At 39.2% G+C, this 24,117-nt stretch overlaps 1 protein-coding gene across 5 annotated transcripts in view; it reads left to right on the forward strand.

Moving 5' to 3' along the window:
• invs (inversin) overlaps window positions 1-24,117 on the forward strand; it is a 241,063-nt gene that overhangs the window by 59,612 nt on the left and 157,334 nt on the right. For all 5 annotated transcript variants that reach the window (XM_078237213.1, XM_078237241.1, XM_078237206.1 and 2 more), the window contains exons 3-4: window positions 3,749-3,893; window positions 17,592-17,758. In XM_078237213.1, coding sequence (XP_078093339.1) covers window positions 3,749-3,893; window positions 17,592-17,758 — 312 coding nt within the window. The remainder of the gene's footprint in view (window positions 1-3,748; window positions 3,894-17,591; window positions 17,759-24,117) is intronic.

Consider the following 24,117-nt stretch of genomic DNA (forward strand, 5'->3'; position numbering starts at 1 on the left):
TGCCAGTATTAATGGAAAGTTATTTTTCCAGTTAAACATTGGGAAAGATCATTGATATCAACTCCTGCTGCAATCTATTTCCTTTTTGGTTATTGTCTCGGGTTGAATGGGGCTATTTGTAATCTTGGTGTCTATGCTATTTGACTCCAAGATAAGCTTCTGTCACCATATGCTCTCTATCACAAAGATCATTTATTTGTACTTCTGTGACATTGTCTATTTGTCCTATCTCAGCACATCAACTACTAAAATCTCAAATATACCTTTTATCACTTCCAAAATCAACAATTCTGTGAAGCCCCTTTGGGGGACAGTGAAAATCTTAGTTCACTCAGAGTTTCAGAAATAGTCTTTTGATATGTCTGGAGGCCTAGCCAGAAGGTACCACCTGTTTGTATTGACTCAATTCTTAGACCTTGTTCTATTGACTTTCTTAGTGACCATTTGAAATAGACTCCAACATTTCTTTCATTTTTAAAACTGACACAAAAAATTTGGTTTGCTCTTTTGTCAAATACATTCCTTTTTATTAATAACTCTGCCCATTCAGTAGCTGTACAATGCTAGTGCTGTCAGGGAAGGTTTAACCTAGTGTGATGGGGCATTGGAACCTGAGCAGGGAGACAGAGGAGGGAGAAATAAGGATAGAAGTATAAGACTGAAATGTAAGAAGCATAAGTGGAAGGCAGAAAGAGGCGAAAAACAAATGGGGCATAATGCAGCATAAAACCAAGATGACTAATAAGGTTAACTAAAAAAACAAGTCTTAATGTGCGGAGCATTCACAATAAGGTAGATGAATTAACAGTTCAAATTGATATCAATGGCTATGTCATAGTTGCAATTACAGAGATATGGCTGTAGGGTTACCAAGGATGGAAACTGAATATCCAGAGATATTCATTACTTAGGAAGGACTGATAAAAAAGGAAAAGAGTTGGGGTAGAATTGTTGGTATAGGAGGAAACCGCTGCACTTGTGAGGAAGAATATTGGCTTGGAAAATCATGATTTGGAATCTGTATGGATGCAGATAAACACCAAGGGGCAGAAAACATTGTTGGGGGTGGTCTACAGGCTACTAAACAGTATTGAAACATTAGGGAAGGTTTTAAACAAGAAACCAGAGCTGCCTGCAATAAGGGCATGACTGTAATTATGGGTAACTTTAATTTACACATAGATTGAACAAACCAAAATAGCAATGGTATAGTGGAGGAGTCCCTGGAATGTGTACGTAATGCTTTTTTAGACCAATACGTTGAGGAAGCAACCAGAGAACAAGCTATTATGAATGAATAATATTCAATTAAAGGATTAATTAATAATCTTGTTTTGCGGAGTCCCTTGGGGAAGAGCGACCATAATGTGATAGAATTCTTCTTTAAGATGGAGAGTGAAGTAGTCAAATCCAAAACTAGGGTCCTGAAACTAAATACAACGAACTATGAGGGTATGAGGTGCAAATTGGTAAGGATAGATTGGGGAATCTTCCCCAGGGGGTTGATGGTGGATAGACAAGAATGTGTACATGAATCCCAACAATTGTTCATTACTATTTGGCACAAAAACAAAAGAGGAAATGTGGCTCAAACGTTGCTTACAAAAGAAATTAGTGATAATATTAAATCCAAAGAGCAGAGACATAGAAAATTGCCAATAAAAGCAGCAAGCCTGAGGATTGAGAGCATTTTAGAATTCAGCAGCAGAGGACAAAAATTTGATCGAGAGGGGGAAAACAGAGTGAGAGTAAAATTGCAGGGATGCTAGGGTCTGATGTAAAAGACATGATGACATAAAATTCGGAAATCATTAATGGGATTGGACAAAATCAGCATCAGTTTATAAAAGGAAAATCATGCTTAACAAATCTACTGGAGTTTTTTGGGGATGTAATTAGTAGAATTGATGATGGAGAACCAGTGGATGTGGTGTATTGGGACTTTCAGAAGGCTTTTGATAAGGTCCCTCATAAGAGATTAGTCGGTAAGATTAAAGCATTTGGGATCGGGGGTAATGTATTGGCATGGATCAAGAATTGCTTGACGGATAGGAAACAGTGGGAATTAATGTGTCTTTGAGTGGCAGACAGTGACCAGCGGAGTACCGCAGGGATCACTGCTTGGGCTCCAGCTGTTCACACTATATGTGAATGATTTGGATGAAGGAATCAGATGTAACATTTCCAAGTTTGCTGACGACACAAAACTGGGCAGAATTGTGAGCGGTGAGGAGGATGCAAGGGGGTCTCGAGGTGATTTAGACAAGTTGAGTGAATGGGCAAATATGTTGCAGATGCAGTACAATGTGGCTGAATATGAAGTTATACACCTTGGTGTTAAAAAACAGAAAGAGTGTTATTTAAATGGTGATATATTGGGAAGTGTGAATGTACAAAGGGATCTGGGTGTTCTTGTATATCAGTCAATGGAATTGGAGAGGTCGGTACAGCAAGCAATTAGGAGGCCAAATGGTATGTTAACCTTCATTGCAAGAGGGTTTGCGTTAAGTAGTAGGAATGTCTTACTGCAGTTATACAGGACTATGGTGCAACCACACCTTGCATGTTGCATGCAGTTTTGGTCTCCCTACCTAAGAAAGGGTGCCATTGAGGGAGTGTAGTAGAGATTCACTACTTTGATACCATGGTTGGTAGGACTGCCCTACGAGGGGAGATTGGTTCGACTGGGCCTGTATTCACTGGAGTTTAGAAGGATGAGAGGAAATCTGATCGGAACATTTAAAATTCTGACAGGGCTGGACTGACCAGACGCAGGAAGGATGTTTTCCCTGGTTAGGGAATCTAGAAATAGGGAGCATAATCTTAGGATACAGGGGAGACCATTTAGGACTGAGATGAGGAAACATTTCTTCACCCAGAGTAGTGAACCTGTGGAACTCTACCACAAAAACCTGTGGAGAAACTAGTCATTGAATGTATTCAAGGAAGAGATAAATAATTTGTTAGATTTTAATAGCAGAAGTATGGGGAGAAAACAGGAATATGGTATTGAGGTGGATGATCAGCTAGGATGATATTGAATGGTGGACTAGGCTCATAGGGCTGAATAGCCTACTCTTCCTAGTTTCTATGTTTCAATGCTTTGAGACTAACATCTCTTCATTCCTAGCAACGGAAGAAAAAAATGTCTTTTTAAGTGTGATTATTGTCTCATCTTCAGATTCCAACCTCTTCTACTACATATTAACTCTATTTTACATTATCTCCTATTGAACTTCTATTTCTAGTTTCTGCAAATATGCCATTCTGTAAATTTTTTCTCCACCCTAAATCCTCACGGCGACTTATTACATCTAATTATATTCCGTATTATTCTTTCCCAGTGCTTTGAAAGTGAGGTACTGCTTTCCTCTCTTGAAATTTTTCTTCTTTCTATAATCTACAGACGTAAATTGACATCAAGCATGAATCCTATCATTAATTAGTTGCCTTGTCATTTCTGCTCCTTTGAGCCATGGTGCCTTGCACAATAGGCCTTAGTGCTTCACTTGTTTTCTTATGCATTTGTTAAAACAAAGGTGGTTACTTACCCCTCTACACACTGTTGTAAGCAAGTATTTAAGGCTAATTCTAATCCCATTAAATTTTCTTAATTTTTTTTCACTCGCAGAAGCCCAGGAAGTTCTCAACATTGTTAAGTTTGAATTTAAGAGCATATTTGCAAAATGTATTTTATTTGTGACCTAATATATTTCATTACTATTTGACTAACGTGTTCTTTACCCAGGCTGGAATCCTACCACGATCTGACGGAAATACGAATGGCACAGAGAACTGGCTGACGAATGGCTCAATGCTCAATGCTAATGGCTCTCAGGTTCATGCTGCTGCAGTCAATGGAGACAAATGTGCATTGCATAAACTCATAGCGGGTGAGCAACTGTATATTTGTTATGCAGCAAGATATCTAAGTTATACTGCCTTTCTCCGTATGTGAAATAAAATAATGCTTTATTCCAGTAAGTTTCTAAACATAGTTAACTAAAAGGATGTTCTTTCATCAAAGTTGAAGGAATTACATGTTTTGATATACTTGAAGTAACTGAAATTCAAATGGTTTTGTTTCTTCCCTCCAAAAACTTGCTTGAAAAACAAAAAAAAGGAAATCAGGGTGGAGTAACATAAAATCAGTCATTGAACATTCACCATTTTTATTTATAGATCTAAATCTAACTTTAAAGATCTTGCGTTTGCAAACACTTCCTCTCTGTAGAATTTCACTTTACTGTTGCCAAGATTTTGTTACAATTTTGTGTCACATTTTCCCCAGACTTGATTGATTGCTGACCTCACAACTTCCCTCCCTGGCTGCCACACTAGTTGACGTTGTCAATGGTTCCCCCTCCTTGGGTACAGTCCATTTTCTTTCAAAATCACCATCGTCGCCAGCCTCATTCCACAGCTGTCCTCCCAAATCCCTTTCATAAAACCGTCCTCAACTTCTCTGTCATTGCAATCTACTGTTTCACCTCCAAACTCTTACTACTCCAAATTAAACAAACGGAACCATAATTTCCTCACTTCCAGTGCCTCTGAGATGAAGGTCAACATCCCCTTATATTTTTAGATTTCTTTTTATGTTGTGCACTAGCTTTTAGTTCATAGTCTCTCAGTTCAGAAAATACTCAAATTTCTCTTTCCCATAACCTGATTTTGATTTGATCTATTATTGTCACATGTATTAGCATAGTGAAAAGTATTGTTTCTTGCTCGCTATATAGACAGAGCATACCGTTCATAGAGAAGGAAATGAGTGTGTGCAGAATGTAGGGTTACAGTCATAGCTAGGGTGTAGAGAAAGATCAATTTAATACAAGGTAGGTCCAGTCAAAAGTCTGATGGCAGCATGGAAGAAGCTGTTCTTGAGTCGGTTGGTACATGACCTCAGACTTCTGTATCTTTTCCCCGAAGGTGGAAGAGAGAATGTCCGAGGTGCGTGGGGTCCTTAATTATGCTGGCTGCTTTTGCCGAGGCAGCGGGAAGTGTAGACAGAGTCAATGGATGGGAGGCTGGTTTGTGTGATGGATTGGGCTACATTCATGACCTTTTGGAGTTTCTTGCGGTCTTGGGCAGAGCAGGAGCCATACCAAGCTGTGATACAATCAGAAAGAATGCTTTCTATGGTGCATCAGTAAAAGTTGGTGAGAGTCATAGCTGACATGCCATATTTCCTTAGTCTTCTGAGAAAGTTGAGGCGTTGGTGTGCTTTCTTAACTATAGTGTCGGCATAGGGGGACCAGGACAGGTTGTTGGTGATCTGGACACCAAAAAACCTGAAGCTCTCGACCCTTTCCACTTCGTCCCCATTGATGTAAGTAGGAGCATGTTCTTCTCTATGCTTCCTGAAGTTGATGACAATCTCCTTCGTTTTGCTGACATTGAGGGAGAGATCATTGTTGCCGCACCAGTTCACCAGATTCTCTATCTCATTCCTGTACTCTGTCTCGTCATTGTTTGAGATCCGACCCATTACGGTGGTGTTGTCAGCAAACTTGAAAATCAAGTTGGAGGGGAATTTGGCCACAGTCATAGGTGTATAAGGAGTATAGTAGGGGGCTGAGAACACAGCCTTGTGGGGCACCGGTTGTTGAGGATGATCGTGGAGGAGGTGGTGTTGCCTATCCTTACTGATTGTGGTCTGTGAGTTAGAAAGTTCAGGGTCGAGTTGCAGAGGAGGAGCCGAGGTTTAGGCCACAGAGTTTGGAGATGAGTTTCGTAGGAATAATGGTGTTGAAGGCTGAGCTGTAGTCAATAAATAGGAGTCTGACATAGGTGTCTTTGTTATCTAGGTGTTCCAGGGTTGAGTGCAGGGCCAGGGAGATGGCGTCTGCTGTGGACCTGTTGCAGCGGTAGGCAAACTGTAATGGATCCTGGCAGTCCAGGAGGCTGGAATTGATTCGTGCCATGACTAGCCTTTCGAAGCACTTCATAGTGATGGATGTCAGAGCCACCGGACAATAGTCATTAAGGCATGGTGCTTGAACAACCTAACCTAAGCCTATGAACTTGCACTTCCCCATTTTCCATTTATCAAGATTCTGCTAACTCATTTAAACTGATTATCCCTCCTTGCTAATTTCTGCTTCTAGCTACACAACTTAAAATTCCTCATTGAAAACATGGATATAAAATTCTCTCTTCCTTCATTTAAGTCATCTATATAGTGAAACATTGCTACCCCAATCTATATCCCTGAACGAGAACCATTTGTCACATCCTGCCAATCTGTGTACACTCCCGTAGTTCCTACATTTTGTCTTGTACTCCTAAGCTAATTGCCAGCCTATATTATATGCTACCTCCAGTTTCATGATGCACTTATTTTATACTCATAATCTCTGTAGAATCTTATCAAATGCATTCTGATAGTCCATATTGGCAACATCCAGAAGTATCCGCTTGTACGTCATTCTAGTGAACTCTTCAAAAAATTCAGCTAGATTGTTCTGACATGACCTACCTTTCAAAAATCCATGTTGAGTCACTGAGCAGCCCATATTTTTAAAAGGCTCAACTACTTTGTCCCAGATGGTAGACTCCAGTAACAGACCTCTAGTGAAACTGATAAATCTGCAATTATGAATAAATTAATAAGCTGGGGCAAGGTAACTGATGGCACAAATGACGACATAGGTTTTGCGTCATGGGAAACTCAATCTGTTTATGCTTGAACTGGCAAAGGAATTAGGTGAGCATGAGGTGCAATACAGAATGGCTTTTGTTCTGTAAAGCATGACATTCCGATCCTATCTCTTGTTACAAGGAATTTAGAACCTGAGTAATAATACAGCAAAAAGTGAAACAAAGGCTACCAAAATATATTTTCTAGGAATGGTAACCCTACACAAACTCTAACTTTAATCTTATCATCTGCACCCGAGCCTCTAAATTATATTGCCACCATCCACCCAAATGTCTGTAGTGAATCTTCAGGCTGTTGCTTTCAAACTAGGATTTTTGTAGTTCAAGTTAATCTCACCCAGGGGATAGAAGTGCGTGATTAAAGAATTCAACAATGCCATATATCATGTCTCCCAGAAAACCTCAGCCATTCGGGCAATTCCTCTTCCAATAGATAGGGAATTCGGGAAATTATCCAGTGTCACACTTCCTTCCCCATGCAAATATCTAATTCAGCCATCCATTTTGGAGATTGGTCCATCATGGTAAAACAGTTTGGGCTTTGGATACAAGAAGATAGTGATTGGAGTTATGGCAGTTGTGTTTCAAATGAATAATCTCTGTCAGAGATTGATACTGCCCAGTATGTTTTGTGTCCTCTTTAACACTATGACCACACTTCCTAGGTTTCGAACAGATATACTTCCTTGTAAATCTTATCCCTAAATTGTAACCATATGAATGGTTTAGGTGTGGAATGCACTAGTTGGAAGTGCAGTGAGGCAGGTTTAATCGAGGCATTCAAGAGGGCATTGGATAATTATTTGCATAGAAACAAGGTGCAGGGGTATGGCGAGCATTGGTCCTTTAGAAAGCGAGTGTGGGGAGTTAATAAAGGAAAGAAGGACATGGCAGATAAATTGAACAGGTATTTTACATCGGTCTTCACTATAGAAGATGAAAATAATATCCCAGAAATAACTAGATCAAAAATTGGAGGGGAGAACTGAAAGACACAGTTCATTACTGAAGGTTTGCTCTTCAAGTGAGAGGGGTTTGAATTGAAATAGGAATTTAGACTATTTGCAAAACTGTTGATGAACAGAGCTAAATGCTGATGTGTGGGAGGGGAATGCTTAGTTTGTTGCTGTTCACCTCAATATCATGAGCTTTTTTAGCGGCCAATTCAGAAGTCGCCTGCTGGGATTGCTTGTAGAAGTAGAATCCCTGCAGTGCAGAAGGAGGCCATTCAGCCCATCAAGTCTGCACCAACTTTCCAATGGAGTATCTTACCCAGGCCCTATTCCTGTAACCCCACATATTTACCCCACTAATCCCCTGAGCATGGCCAATAAACCTGTACATTTTTGGACTGTGGGAGGAAACCAGACAACCCGGAGGAAACCCACACAGACACGGGAAGAGCATGCAGACTCCACACAGGCAGTCATCCAAGGCTGGAATTAAACCTGGGTCCTTGATGCTGTGAAGCAATAGAGATAACTACTGTGCCACCATGCTGCCCCGTACTGTTGTTAAGTTAAGGACAGCTGCTTGCCTTTTAGACTCTGCAGTCTTGGCAGCGCTAATGATAGAGCTGGTTACTGCTGAGGCTGCAAGGGGAAAGAAAGTGCATCTCTATTTTGAGGCACCCTTGCAAAACGTAGGAACTTTTATTTCTCTGCAAAGGCTAGGTGGGCAGGCCCTGTGACCAAGGGGTAACCCCTCCAGTATTGGGTGGTAGATTGGCCACTGCTACTGGTATGCCCTTCCGTGGGCTATGGAGCCCTCTGCTGCTGGGAGGTTGCCTCAGTGTACTCCTCGTGTTGTGGAGGATCAGCCTGATGCAGGTAAAACACTGACAGAGTTGTAAAAATGGCTCTCAATTGGCCAGTTAATCAGATTCATTATAGCCACCGTCTTCAGTTGGTTGGTGGCCATGTCACTGCTGTTCCTACTTTTGGGAATATCCTGTGATGGCTGGAATGCATTGGGCTTTCTTCCTGATGCCACCATTTTGTCAACCCTCCTGCCTCTCTGCTTCAGAGAGCTGGGGCTGATAAAATCCTGGTCAAAGTGGGATTCAAAGCAACCGACTGAGATGCAAGAGTGCCACAAGTTAAGTGTGACAATGGGCAGATTTTATATCAATTTTTGACCAGATTTGGGAGGAGCAGTGAATATCCACAACCAGACACTGGATTTAAAACTTTGTTGCAATGGAGCATTAGGCATTCATTCTGTGTTACAGCTCCTGATCAGCATATGTTTGTTTGCTGCCTATGTGGACTGTCTGTGGACATGTTCACCCTCTAACCTTTTCAGGTTTTGCTGAAATAAGAAATGTTTAGCAGCATTTGAAAAAATACAAGTCCTTCTAATAAACAATCCCTAAATAAAACCTGTATAGCCAAGAAAGTCCCAATGAGTGAAGGCGGATAAATTAAGTTCCACTTTTTTTTTTCACCCTGTATATTCAAACCAGCTGAAAGCTGAAAATGTGCAAGACTTATAAATTTTAATATTTATTAAGCTAAACTTTAAAAAATTTATGCAAGTGGTTTTGAACTAAACACATAGGAGCACCTAGAAGGACTTCCTATGTATAATTATGAATGAAGTACTCAGACAGTTTTCTGACAATTCAATGATTTGTTGCAGGACACATACTACATGCTATTTTTAAGAACTGGAGAGTGATTAAAACATTAACTTAAATGCATACTGTATCAGATCTGCATTCGGACCTTCAAGGTATTGGGAGGAATAGAAAACTATTTTCACTGGTTGGGAAGGTGTGCGGTGGAGAGGGAAGTCCAGGACTAAGGGCATAGTCTAAAAATTAGAGCCAGACGTTTCGGGTATGAATTAGGAAACAAAGGTTTGTAGAAGATTGGATTATTCCTCTGCAAATTGTAGTTGATGCTGGGTCCACTTTTAAATTTTGAATCTAAGACTGATATGATTTTGTTGTTCAAAGGGATTAATGGGCAAAGGGAGGTGTATGTAGTTTGGTTGTAGATCAGCCATTCTCTCATTGAATGGTAGAACAGCCTTGAAGGACTAGATAACCTAGGACGAGTGGACATTTGAGCAGAGCTCAAGAACTCCACAAAGGAAAGCTTAAATTAAAGAAAATGCGGGAAAAACTCTACAGGCCTGGCAGCATCTGTGGAGAGAGAAACGGAGTTAACTTTTCCAGTCCGTAGGACTCTTCAGAGCTGAAAGCTTATCTGCCAGTACTTGGTCTCAGAACTTAATAGTAATCTCCTTTGGTAATCAAACTGCTTAGTTAGTCAATGCATTGAAAGCTTATAAAGAAAGCTCTGTTTCTGAGTTCTTGTATAGTGTAAATCTCCACATTTCGATTTATAACTAGCAAGTAATAAAGTGCAGATTTTTTTCCCATGATAATTCTCTGGTACTAATTTCATAGATTGTTAGAATTTCTTGTGAACAAGAAAGTGAAATATTGCCAGTTGATATTGGCTCTAACACTGAATAAATCCTTTTGTTTCCCCAAACACTATGAACTATACATTTATGTTGCATAAGAATGGAAACAATGCCAAATATCAGAATCCACATAGTGACGATTACTGTTTGAGCTTTGCTGTTATGACTTAAAGCATCATCCCACTGCCTCCTTTGGATTACAGTCTTGTAATCAGCCCAGGTATCTCTTTTCTCTAGCTAGTGATGGTGATTCCTGAAGATTAATTGGTGTCATTCCACTGGTATGTTTCAGTTGTGTTTGCAGGGTGAAGAACACTTCTCAGCGTTTTAACTTTCTGTGTGAAGAGTTTTCTGTCTTGTACCTCGAGATTGAACTGATATAGCGCATCCAATAAATTAATTTCCAAGAAACATAGGAAAACACTTCTGGCCTGTTCTGACATTAAATTGGACCTGGCTGATCTGTACTTCAACCCATTTACCCTTTTTTTGCTCCATATCATTTGATAACCTTACCGAATGAAAATCCAAACATTTTGGCCTTGAACATTTCATTTGGATTCAAGAGGTGCAGGTTTCCATTGCACAGTGTGTGGGAAAAGTACACCCTGATTTCACTCCTGAATGGTTGGTTGAGTTTGAAGGTTATAACACTTTGTTTAGGATTCCCCCACGACAGGAAATATGGAAATATTTTTTGTAACTATCCTATCAGATTATTTTATCACTTTAAACCCTTTGATTTTGATCACTGCTTTACCTTTTTAACAGGAAACGCAGATTAATTGTTCTTGCTCTTGGTCAAATTTAACTTTACTTCACTACTTCTATTCCTAGAAATAAATTCTGGTGCTTAGTTAGCATTTGATTGCTTTTCTGACCTGTGCTGCTTTTATTGGTTTGTTCACCTGTGTCCCTAGAAGCCTTTTTTTTTTAGCCCATTTAGTTTCTTCTCAGTTAAATTTAAAATTCTATCATCATAGTATGTCTTTCCACTACTAACATGAAATTTTCTTATCCCATGTCAACATCTTCAAATTTTAATCAAGCATTTCCACCCCATCCCCACCATCTGGGGCCAGCGTTTGGACTGCATTTGGGCAGGGTCTTTGCTGCTAGCTGCACCCTCTTTGAGGGATGGAACCCTTCCCCCCCCCCCCCCCGCCCCCCCCCATCTCCCAATCCCCTCACCCTGAGGACCTCAGGAGGCCTCCCCAAACAGGCTGACAGCACCTGGTTGGGGGAAGGCTCTACTGAAGCAAAATGTCTGCGAGTGTTCTAATTGGTCCCGAACTGGGTCTGAAATATGCAGATATGCTGTCCACTGCCTTGCAGCAGCCATCCAATCCACATACTAGACCATCTCCAGGAAATGCAAGGAGAATGTGTTGGCAAGTCATCCAGATGTCTCTTTCCATTTTCCTGGTCTCCTACCTGCGGAGACCTTTATATCATTAAAAATAGTTCTCATGGTGTACATTTTTAAAACTTGAAACTTCCTTGTACCACTCTTTCCACGTTGGGTTTTCTACCTGTTGCTGCGCCAAAACAAGGCTGAAGAATTCTAATTCACATGGCCAAAAAGGAACAAATGCACTCCATTCTTGTATGTTTAAATAATGTAGAAACAAGTTTAGATGGTTGAAAATGTAGGCTGTCAGATCTTTGAAGACTTGAGTGAGTTATATTAGCACCAGAGCAGCAGGAAAAGTGACAGTGCTATCATAACACTTATTCAATGTAACAATGTATGTTGGCTTTTGCTCTCTTTCTTTCTCTCAATCCCATGAACAACTTGTCTAAATCATAGAATTCTACAGTGCAGAAGGAGGCCATTCGGCCCATTGAGTCTGCATCGACCACAATCCCACTCGGGCCCTATCCCCATAATTCCATGTATTTACCCTAGCTAGTCCCCCTGTCACTAAGGGGCAATTTAACATAGCCAATCCACCTAACCTGCACATCTTTGGACTGCAAATGGACAAAGCATTTCAGTCTTACAAAAAGTTTGGTGCCTGCAAACACTTACTGACTGCTTGATTGCCTAGTGATGTGTTTTTGTCACTTTTTATGTATCAATTTTCTCCTCATATTCTCCTATATCCACATTAATGAGGATTGTCTATGGTTGCACTATAATTACAGAATCTTGCTGCTTGGTGGCTTTCAGCTCAGCGAAGATGATCGCTGAGCAGACATTCGCTCTAGAAAATTTAATACCCATGGAAACCATTTTATTTTTTTCTCCCCATCAGTGTTTACATAAAATTATACAGCACAGAAACAGCTAATTCAGCTAAATAGTCTGTGCCTGTGTTTATACTTTGCATGAAATTCCTTCCCTTCCATTCCATCTTGCTCATCTCAGGCTTTCAGAATTTCTTTGTATTCCCTTGTCTTGCATGTACTTGGGTAGTTTCCTTTTGAAAGCATGTATTCAAGCATATCCTGGGGTGAGAGGTTATCCATCTAACTTCCTGAGAAAAGAAATATATCTTAATTTCCCTTTTGGCTTTATTAACAACCATTTTGTATTTATGGCCCTCCGTTTTGGATTCTCCCATAAGTGGAAAAATTCTCTCTACGTCCACCCTTTCCACACATTCATAGTTATGAAATCCTCCATCAGATCACCTCCAAGTCTTTCCCTTTCAAAGAAAAAAGTCCCAACATTTTTCAGTCTTTCCACAGACATGTAATGTCGCAGGTCTGGTGCCATTTATGTAAACTTCCTTTTGCATTTTCTCTGATTCTATGTCCTTTTCGTAGTATTGACCAAAGCTGTGCACAGTACTCTGAGTGCAGCCTCAGCAAAGTACCATTCAAATTTAACTTCACTACTTCTCTTCCTAGAAATACATTCTAGGAATGGGGTTATGGGTGAACAGGACTTGGTGTGAGTTAGGGCACGGAAAACAGAGGTTTGGATGACCTCAAGTTTATGGACGGTAGAATGTGGGAGGTTGACCAAACGTTCGTTGGTATAGTAAAGTCTAGAGGCAGCAATGCATGAATGAAGATTTCAGCAGTAGATAGACTGAGACACAGATGTTGTTGCACAATGTTACAAAGGTGGAAATAGACCGGCTTAACCGTGGTGTGGCTACGTGATCAAAAGTTCATCTTGGGGTCAAATATGAGACTATGATTGTAGCCTCAGACAGTATCCAGGAAGAGGGATGGAGTTTATAAATAAGGAATGAGGTTTGTGGCACGGTACAAAGATAATGGGCTGGATTTAATGCACCCTGTTATGATTGGAAACCTCTTAAATGTATTCTTGAACTCTAAATGGGTTAGCTCTGTTTCTCTGTCCACAGATGTTGCCAGTCTGACTGAGTTTTTCCAGCACTCTGTTTCACACTAGATTTCATGGTTTTAATGATGGTGAAACTGTCATCTTTCACTGCCTGAAGTTGACATCAACTTCTGCTATTCACATGTACACAGTTAAATGAGGAAATCCGGAAGTTATTGTCTGTGATTCCCTTCTCTTTCAAAGGGTGTGCTGTCAAAACCCCCTTAGATGGCAATCTTCCAAATCATTTGAATTGACATGAACTTTCCACTTTTAAGCTATCAGTCTCACTGTAAAAACCCTTGAAGTTATTCCTTGCTCAGTGGGTTTTAACTTGGTTTTTAACAGCAAACTAAGTTCCAAATTACTGATGAACAACCTCTCTGACTCTGAAAACAAAATTTTATATCTGTTCAAGATCAATTTTTTTCATTATGATACAAAACATAGATTTTAAAATAATGATTTCCTTTAAGATCTTTGAGGTCAGCTTTACCCATGCCCATGAAATCTGAGCCATTATGTTTCAGAGAGCTTATCAATGATTTTCACTCTGATTTCTACTGATTATTGTCTGTAATTGCTTGGAGCACAAGGTATTTTTTGTTATTCTGCCCCCCTCCCCCCACCCCCCGCCCCCCTCCCCTTCCCACAGTCCCCACCCCAAAAAATAGTTGGAAAATATCTAACGTATCTGTCACTTCTTGTATTGCTATACTTGCGCATGGGATACTATCTGTGAGAAGTTGTTTTGGTGCCAACTTTTATTGTGGCACAGCATTTGAAGTTGAAGTATTGTGCTGCACCACTCTGGCTCTCCATCCGCATCTCATTTGATGGAAACATCCTTCTGAACAGTATCTACCTTTGTGTGTGTTTCATTTATGAAATGGGGCCTTTTTCTTTTAGAAAGGCAAAAATTTCATTCAAATAAGTTGGTGATTCTGAGCAGTCTGTTACGTGTGTGTTAATGAGTTTGTACAGATGAAATGATAAAACATTACTGATCACTTCTTTTCATAATGAGATTATCATGGGAATATTCACACTCATAAATTAACACTTCGAAGTCTATCATTGATCTTATAATTAATATTGGTACACATTAAATCTGATTGCTATTTGAGTAGACACATGTTTTGCTGTAAAACTTTTTCAATACGGACAAAGTAATTGCTTAGCAGTGCAACAAATTATCAGATCATGACTTTTGCAGTTTATTTCATGAAAAAAATGCATTTCGATTGTTTGCTTTCTGTTTGAGACAAGTGGAAACCAGAAATTATTAGTCCCAATTATCTCAGCATTTGGTTGCTGACGAGTATTAAAGCTTTAACCCTCTATTTATTACTTGATTGACATTTTAAGAACGACGCATCTGTAGTGAAGCTATTTACTGTGTATAATGACAAAACTGAAGTGCAATAGGTTAATTATCAAATATCAACTGGAGCATTGTGTGATTTGGTGGGAAAATGGTAAAAAAATCTTTTTTCAAAATCAAGCAATCATACCGAATAGAAGATGAATTGCTATCCACAGTACATACGTTATTTGCTATTGTTTCTGTAGAACTTCATTTTTATCAGTCAAGATCTTTTTAGCCCAATTACTGCCACAGTTTCACAATGTTGTGTGGAATATAGTGGTCTTTTTTTTTGATATCAATAATATTGCATGCAATTCATGGAAATGAACACTAACGTTTATTCTAAAATAGTCTCAACATGTACAAAACAACTAGTGTCAACAAAATTTCCATTTTTTTCTACAAATTCCATTTTTTTCTGTCAATAACCCTATTGTAACTGAGGTAAGTCTGTCTCACTCTCGAGTAGAAACAGCTTTCCAACAAACACTATGTAATGACTAAGACTGCACTTTATTACTGATTCTCCCAAGCCAAGACTTTTCTCACAGAACCAAAACTGGAGGACAGCAACTCTCAGCCCCCTGACAATTACTTTAACCACTAACTAAGCCTGATATTTGGTTCATTATAGCAACCCTTCAACCTGTGACAAATACCTGATAACTTGCAATATTCTATGCCTAACTTCCTAGCAAGTGCCTGCTCGTGACAATGTCTCCCAAAGTGTCCTGTGACAAATGCTATCTCTTGGCAAATGTGAAGTGTTCACTGAGACAGCCCTATTTTTATAGCCTTGCAACATTTATCATAGAAATCATAGAAACCTGACAGTACAGAAAGAGGCCATTCGGCCCATCAAGTCTGCACCGACCACAATCCCACCCAGGCCCTACCCCCATATCCCTACATACTTACCCACTAATCCCTCCAACCTACACATCTCAGGACACTAAGGGCAATTTTTAGTATGGCCAATCAACCTAACCCGCACATCTTTGGACTGTGGGAGGAAACCGGAGCACCCGGAGGAAACCCACACAGACACGAGGAGAATGTGCAAACTCCACACAGATAGTGACCCAAGCCGGGAATCGAACCCAGGTCCCTGGAGCTGTGAAGCAGCAGTGCTAACCACTGTGCTACCGTGCCACAGTAGGGCTCATAGAAATAATGATCAAAAATGTTAGATTAAAAAAAGATACATCACAATTTAACCCAAATATGTGTGCAAATAACAACTTCTCACCCAATATTTGCAACTTTTGACTAATGGAAAGAGAGCTTCTGGCTTCCCCACAATAATCTAATGTTTACATGTATCTCTTAACCAGATAATCCTAAGAACATCTAATCCTCAGACCATTTCTTGCCAGTCAGCAATGTAGCTTTGGTTTCTATTTACTGCTAAGCTAGGCTTGCTGGAGTGAAAAATGTGTCGGAGTTCTAACTCCAGTTCACTCCATGCATTCTTTCTTAAAGCTATGTCACAGTATTGGGCACTTAGAGCTGCCAGCTTTAAGACCTTCTTAACATCAAACCTCCAAAATTCACCAATCTACCCAATAGTGCATACAAATTAAGACTTTCCATCGCTAAGCTTATGCACAGCCAATTTGATAGCTTAAATCTTATTAATTACACACATTGCCAACAAGGTGAATTCTAACAATTATGTATGGAGTATTGTAGTTACTGAGCCAACAGTGAATTGAAATTCAGGTAATAGTACAGTATTTATGTCAGATTCATTTTGGTGTGGAGATGCCGGCGTTGGACTGGGGTAAACACAGTAAGTGTTTTAACAACACCAGGTTAAAGTCCAACAGGTTTATTTGGTAGCAAATGCCATTAGCTTTCGGAGCGCTGCTCCTTCGTCAGATGGAGCGCCATCTGACGAAGGAGCAGCGCTCCGAAAGCTAATGGCATTTGCTACCAAATAAACCTGTTGGACTTTAACCTGGTGTTGTTAAAACTCTCACTAGATTCATTTTGGCACAGGGGTTACAGTAGGGCTCATAGAAATAATGATCAAAAATGCTAGATTTAAAAAAAGATACATCACAATGTCTTCCTCCCCAATGTGAACTTATTCACTTTCGTCGTAAGAATAGAAAAATCGAATAGTTTTTTAAATGGTTAAGATTTCTAAATGTTGATGTTCAGAAGGACTTGGGTACATTTTTACAAGGAATTTGAAAATGCCCATTTATCCCATACTCTTTCCTGACCGTTATCCAGTCCTACATCCATGTTAATATACTATCCTCAACTCAGTGAACCATTGCCTTGCATATTAACCATTTGTGTGGCATCTTATTGAATGCCTTTTGGAAATCCAAGTATACTACAATTATTGACTCCCAGCTCTCTGCTCATAACTATGTAATTTCCTTTGTTTAACTTTAAGATTCTTGTTTGGCACTAGAATATGTTTCTCTCAAAACTTAATATGGAATTCAACTGTATGATGAACACATTTTCCTGAAGGATGTCTTGTATGAAATTACTAATTAAACCTACCTCAGTACATGATACTCTATCTAAAATAGCTTTATCCCTAGTTGGTTTCATAATGTATTGTTCTAGCAAACTGTCACAAAAGCATTTTACATTCTTATCTTGCGGCTTGCCTTTGCCAGTTTGACAGTTCTAGATTATATAAAGATTAAAGTCACCTTTGTTATAATCTCCAAACATTTCTTAATGCTTAATTTTCTTAGGTTGTGACAATCAGTTTCAATCATCTGTGTCCAATGAAATAATTAAATTGTTTGAGCCAACATTTAAAATAAATTGAACTTTGTTTTCTTTTAATTTCAGCAAATCCAAATTTAAAGGATGCCAAGGATCCGTTTGGCCGGACTCCACTGATGTATTGTGTGCTTGCTGACAGATTAGATTGTGCTGAGACACTCATTAAGGCTGGAGTTAATGTTAACAAAGCTGACCGTAGCCAGAGGACTGCTTTACATCTCGCAGCACAAAAGGTGAGCATTATTCAGATATCTATATCACAAAAATGAATACTTTGGTTCCGATTACCATGCTGTTTATCTTCATCAAATCTATCACTGCATCTGACCATACAATGACACAATTAAATTCGTTCTAGTCCATCTAACCTGCTCCACACAACTGTAACAACTTATCGATCACAGTGTATGCATTCTTTACTCCACTGAAACCATGTTGATTTTCTGGAGGAGGCAAACAAAAACAGATAAATTCGAAATAATGTCAATGACAGAAAGCTGTTCCAGATATATCCAGAAACAAATGTTCAAAAATCTTGTCATTTTGTTTCAGGAGGAGCCAAGCTATTCAATTGAAATTCACAGTATGTGTTTGATTTGCAGTTTTTTTTTCTAGAACTCAACAGACAGTTATTTAAATTTTTGATTTTTTTTTTTCCCTCTTTTCTGGGAAGTACTTTCCACCCTGGTTTAATCACATTGTATTTTTTTTCATTCATGGGATATGGGTGTCGCTGGCTGACCAGCATTTATTGCCCATCCCTAGTCGCCCTTGAGTACATATTCTGTGGGTTGACCCACAATGCTGTTAGGGAGGGAATTCCAGGATTTTGACCTCGCGACTGCGAAGGAACGGCAATATATTTCCAAGTCAGGATGGTGAGTGGCTTGGAGAGGAACTTGCAGGCAGTGGTCTTCCCATTTATTTGCTGCTCTTGTCCTTCTAAATGGAAGTGATCGTGGGTTTGGAAGGTGCTGTCTAAGGATCTTTGGTGAATTGCTGCAGTGCATCTTGTGGATAGTACACACTGCTGCTACTGAGCGTCGGTGGTGGAGGGATTGAATGTTTGCAGATGTGGTGCCAATCAAGCGAGCTGTTTTGTCCTGAATGGTGTCAAGCTTCTTGAGTGTTGTTGGAGCTGCACCCATCCAGGCAAGTGGGGAGTATTCCATCACACTCCTGACTTGTGCCTTGTAAATGGTGGATAGGCTTTGGGGAGTCAGGAGTGAGTTACTTGCCGCAGTATTCCTAGCCTCTGACCTGCTGTTGTAGCCACTGGGTTTATGTGGTGAGTCCAGTTGAGTTTCTGGTTCATGGTAACCCCAAGGATGTTGACAGTGGGGGATTCAGTGATGGTTACACTATTGAATGTCATGGGGCGGTAGTTTGTGTGTCTTTTATTGGTGATGGTCATTGCCTGGCAATTGTGTGGCGCGAATGTTCCTTGCCACTTGTCAGCCCAAGCTGGATATTGGCTAGACCTTATTGCATTTGAACATATACTGCTTCAGTATCTGAGGAGTCGCAAATGGTGCTGAACATTGTGCAATTATCGGCGAACACCCCCACTCCTGATCTTATGATGGCGAGAAGGTCATTGATAAAGCAGCTGAAGATTGTTGGGCCCAGGGCACTACCCTGGGGGACTCCTGCAGAGATATCCTGGAGCTGAGATGACTGACCATAACCACAACCATCTTCCTGTGTACCAAGTATGACTCCAACCAGCAGAGTGCTTGCCCCCGATACCCATTGATTCCAGTTTCACAAAGGCTCCTTGATGCCACACTCGATCTTGATGTCAAGGGCTGTCACTCTCACTTCACCTCTGGAACTCAGCTCTTTTGTCCATGTTTGAACCAAGGCTGAAATGAGGTCAGGAGCTGAGTGACCCTGGCGAAACCCAAAGTGGGCATCACTGAGCAGGTTATTGATGAGTAGGTGCTGCTTGATAGCACCGTTGATGACCCCCTTCCTCATCTGAAAGCTATCTGACTATGATAGATCAGACAGATGACTTCCATGACAATAAGAAAAGGGAAAGCACTATATGTAACAGTCAACTCAGTAGTAAATTCCACATTGTGTTACTGTTACTATTCACTTTTTTCACTGTTTGATCAATCTTTTTGACAGGTAAAGCTTAAGTCATTGTCTAGTATGTTTTATCATACTGTCTTCCAAAGTTTATCTGTCCTACTGTATAACTACTGTTCAGGGACATATAAACTACGCCCACCCATGTTTTTAGACTCTAACTATTTCTAATTTCTACCCACACTGATTCTACTTCATGATCTTCTGATGCCAAATCCCTTCTCTCTAAAGTCCTTATGTCATCTTTTGCTATCAGGGCTACCCCTCCTCCTTTGTCATTTTATCTGTCTTTCCAAAATATTGTATATCCTAGAATATTTATTTCCCAACCTGGATCAACTTATAGCCATGTCCTTGAAATGGTGATTGGATCTGAATCATTTATCTCTATTTGTGCCACTAGTTCATCTATCTTATTGCAGATGTCTTCTGGCAGTGAGATAAATACATTTTATTTTTTCTTTTAACTTCCACTTCTTGCAATGACTTTATTCGTTGATGTAATTTTTTAACTCTCATCCCCTTCCTGTCCCACTTTGGTTCTCTTTACCTCAATTGCTATACTGCTCCTATGCCTCATACTTTCTCTTTGGTTTTCTGAGTCTCCCTTCACCTGAACCCTCCCACCAACCTTTCTCAGTTCCCTATCTATACAAATGGCCAGGACACTGGTTCCAGCCTGGTTCAAGTTTAGCCCATCTCAGTGGAATAGCTCAATCTTGCCCGAGTATAGATGCTAGTGCCCCATGAATCAGAAACCCTTCAACCCATAACACTCTTGAACCACACATTTATTTCCCTAATCTGCTTGGCCCTATGCTAATTAGTTTCTACATTGTAGTATTCCTAAGAAATTGTTTGATTGTCTGCAAGTATATCACATATACTGCTCTTCAGGATTTTGAAACCAACAGCAAGGTCTATGTGTGAAAGTTAAAAAAAATGCATGTACAACGTATACCCCAAAGATTTTCACAATCAATTCATTCATTTTGAAATGCAGCCACTGTGGACAAATGCAGTGGCCAATTGACATACAGAAAATTGTTTGTTTTTGTTGAACGAATTATTTTTGGCCAGGCCGTTGGGATAACTATCTGTGCTTCTAATGAATCAGACTATGTAATATTTTGCACCAAATAGCAGATAGGCCTCAGCTTGACCAAAACACAGGATGGCGAGCAAGGCAATACTCCTCCTGTACTGCATTAAAGAATCAGCTTGTTATCTGCTCCAATTTAGAGTGAAGGTTTCCACACATAGTAAGAAAATAATGGAAAATGAATATTCATTTGCTCTTGAGTTTGCTGCACAGCAGCCACTTGGCATCACATTTTGCAAAGGTACACTTGTTTCTTAAAAGTCTGAATTGTTGGCGTGTGGTGTACGTGTTAAAATATTTTGTAAAACATGTAAGGTGCTTTTGGAAATGCTTTATGCCATTTACATACGATTGATATTTGTTTTAGGAAAATTTGATATTACAAATTGGGCTGTCAAGCATCTCACACTAATATAATTTTGTTACAGGTTGTAATTGTATTACTGCCTGCAATTTAGTAAAAAGCTGGTTGTCTTCCCCACCCCAGAGAACATCATTGTTTATGTTTCATCTTTATCAGAATCTGCTACCTATTTTATTGAACAGTGTGCCAACTTCAAATATAATGAACACTTTGAAGATATTAATTTGATTTGGAATTTTGTGTGTTCTTTACTGATTTAAAACCCAGGACAATAAAGTGTGATCTTGAGCTATGGAAGGAAACAAAACTTGAGATGGCAGAGAGCACCTTGTACGGATAATAGTAGAGACATATGCCTGTCATGTAGGCTTCTATTGACAAATGCAGCCTACTATTGACATTGTGTCCCTTGATAGTTGCTATGCAGGCTTCTCTTTGCTGGTCAAATGCCTTAATTGTTCTGGCCTTTCATTCAGTCAAAGTTGGAACATCACTATAGGAAAAGGGGGAGGAGCAAGTCCTGTTACTAATCTCGCAGAGTACACTGTCTGAACTGCTGGGAACAATCAACCTGTCATAATGTTATGATTTGTTCATTTTTACACCTTTTATTAGCCTTCACTTGTTTTGCCATTTGGCCTCTGGGGCAGCTAAAATGCTGTCTAATTTGAGAGGTTTGCTTCTGTCAGAATGGCCTCGACAGGGGCGGTGTTAACTGTAGTGACAAATAATCAATACCTGTCCTTGTCATGTGAAATGTGTGTTGTTGGGCCTTTCATCTAGAGGATTAGAGGTCTAATTGGATTGAGAATAGGGAAGTTGGGCTGTTGGTCTGCCCTGTCAGTGCTGTGAAGCTGTCAGTTGTCATCCTTGTTCATACTAGAGCACAGAGGTGATGAGCAGAACTTTCAAAGGCTTGCAAACAAAGTATTCTGAAAGAAGCTCAAAATAGAACTGAGAAATTTATAAAGAGGTTTAACTGCATGACAGTCACAATTGCAGAAGAGACAGATGCTACTGTTATTAAAGAGCCTTTTATGAATCTCAATATGCCAGATTTTTTTTAATGAAGTGAATTTTTGGAATAAGTTTTTAGTAATAAACCTAGAAAAGAGAATAAACAGTTTAATTTCATAAAATGCAAAAATCCTAACATTTAAAAATTGTTGTCTATAATAGAATGGATAAGACAAAAGTAACGAGTCTCAAAAGCTGCATCAGTTACAAATAGGATTAAGAAGAGCATTATGTTCGGAGTGAAAGTTAATATATTAATGTGGGTAACTGAGCTGCCTAACTTTTACGTATTTAATTGTTGTAAAGTCTAGCAAGAGCCTTTCATCAAAATATAGTTAGTTTTATCAAATAAATAGGTACCTTGAACTAAAGTTATGTCTAATTGTTAGTAATTTATTGTGTTGATTTTTTTTTTGTGTAACCACCATTGTACAATTGGAAGTTACTTTCTCTTTGTATTTTACATCATTGTGCAACTTTCTGGGTATAATTAAAATATTCCTATATCCTAATGGAGGCTCATCATAGCTAGCAGTCAAACATAAATTTTGAGAAGAAATTAACTTTAATGAAATTACTTTGCTTGTCTCTCTGAATCTCTGCTCTGGTCTACTGATATCCCTAGCTTTAAAGACTTTAAAGCAATAAATATTACATTTTCTGAATAGGAATGTTTTCTATTTTAGATTCTTAATAACACAGTAAGCAATTGTATTGCAGGAATCTTTTTTGTGTATCTAAAGCATGCTCATTACTTGCTGCAATTTAACTGGTTTCTTTTTCTACCACCTATTCTTGTTTCTCCTTGTCTTCTTCGGTCAATGCTGAACATAATGTTATTATCCTTTTCTGTCATGGTGTGTTGATTTATCAAATGGCATGAAACGTAAAGGGAAGTGGAATGGAACCTAGAACAGAGAGAAGGTTTGTGGAACTTCTCCATGTATGTGAATCTGGGGGTAGCACTGTTCAGAGCTGTACATGTTCTGTGTATAATCCTGTTTGTGAATTGTGGTCAATGCAAGTAGAGCAATTGAACACAAATTGCATTTGATAAATTTATTGACATACCATTATAAAATTCATAGAAATAGGAGGAACAGTAAATAATGTGGAACAATGCAACCAGATTTAGACTGATGTAGGATTCTTGGGTACTTGTCTTCAAATCCCATCTGGAATAAAGCATTTAAATCTGGCCCTTAATCACAAGGAAGATATTATTGCCCGTTAGAAAGTTCAAAGATGAATAATAAAGATAGCTCCAGGTGTTAAGTGTTTAAATTGTGAAGGAAAGGGTGAGTAAGTTGTGACATGGTTCTCTTATTCTTCTGTAATGCAAATTATTTTTTTTCTTGGAAAAGAAGAGACTTTTAGGGATCTAATTACATTTTCAAGATTATGAAGGGAATTAATAAAACTAACTTTGGGAAATTGTTCATTATGAATATAGGCAGTGAAAATGTTAGGTGGTTAACTAGTAAGAAGGAAAATCATAACAGAGTTGATAAATATTGAGGAAATTGCAATGTTATAAATTCATGCAGATGCCTGAAACTGTACAGATTCCATTTTTAGTGTAGCTGGACAAATTGTCTAATTTTTGGAATATGTTCTGCCAATATTAATAACTACCCGTACAAATCCAGGTACTGAAAATTGCTTAAAATTCTATTCCTGTAACGGACTTGGAGATGTTTACAGGGTGATGGAAACCTGACAGCCCAGTCAACAGGGTTTAATTGGTTAGGAAATCATGCATCCTAAAGATACTAATGAATTCCTTGTGGTAAAATTTACTCACTTTTTGTACAGAAATGTGGCAATTCTTTCTGCCCGATTAGTTCTTGCAAATGATTCTATGATTCTTATTAATAGATTGGAAATGCTCAGCATAAATACCAGAATGCCTCACTTTCAATGCATTTTCACTGGGGAGGAGGGGTCTTCCAGATCAGTAAGAGTAATGTTGCAAAGAACCTTTTGAAAGTTGTGATCTTGTCCATCAATGT

This window comes from Mustelus asterias, chromosome 2, assembly GCF_964213995.1.
Source record: "Mustelus asterias chromosome 2, sMusAst1.hap1.1, whole genome shotgun sequence".
Taxonomy (NCBI): domain Eukaryota; kingdom Metazoa; phylum Chordata; class Chondrichthyes; order Carcharhiniformes; family Triakidae; genus Mustelus; species Mustelus asterias.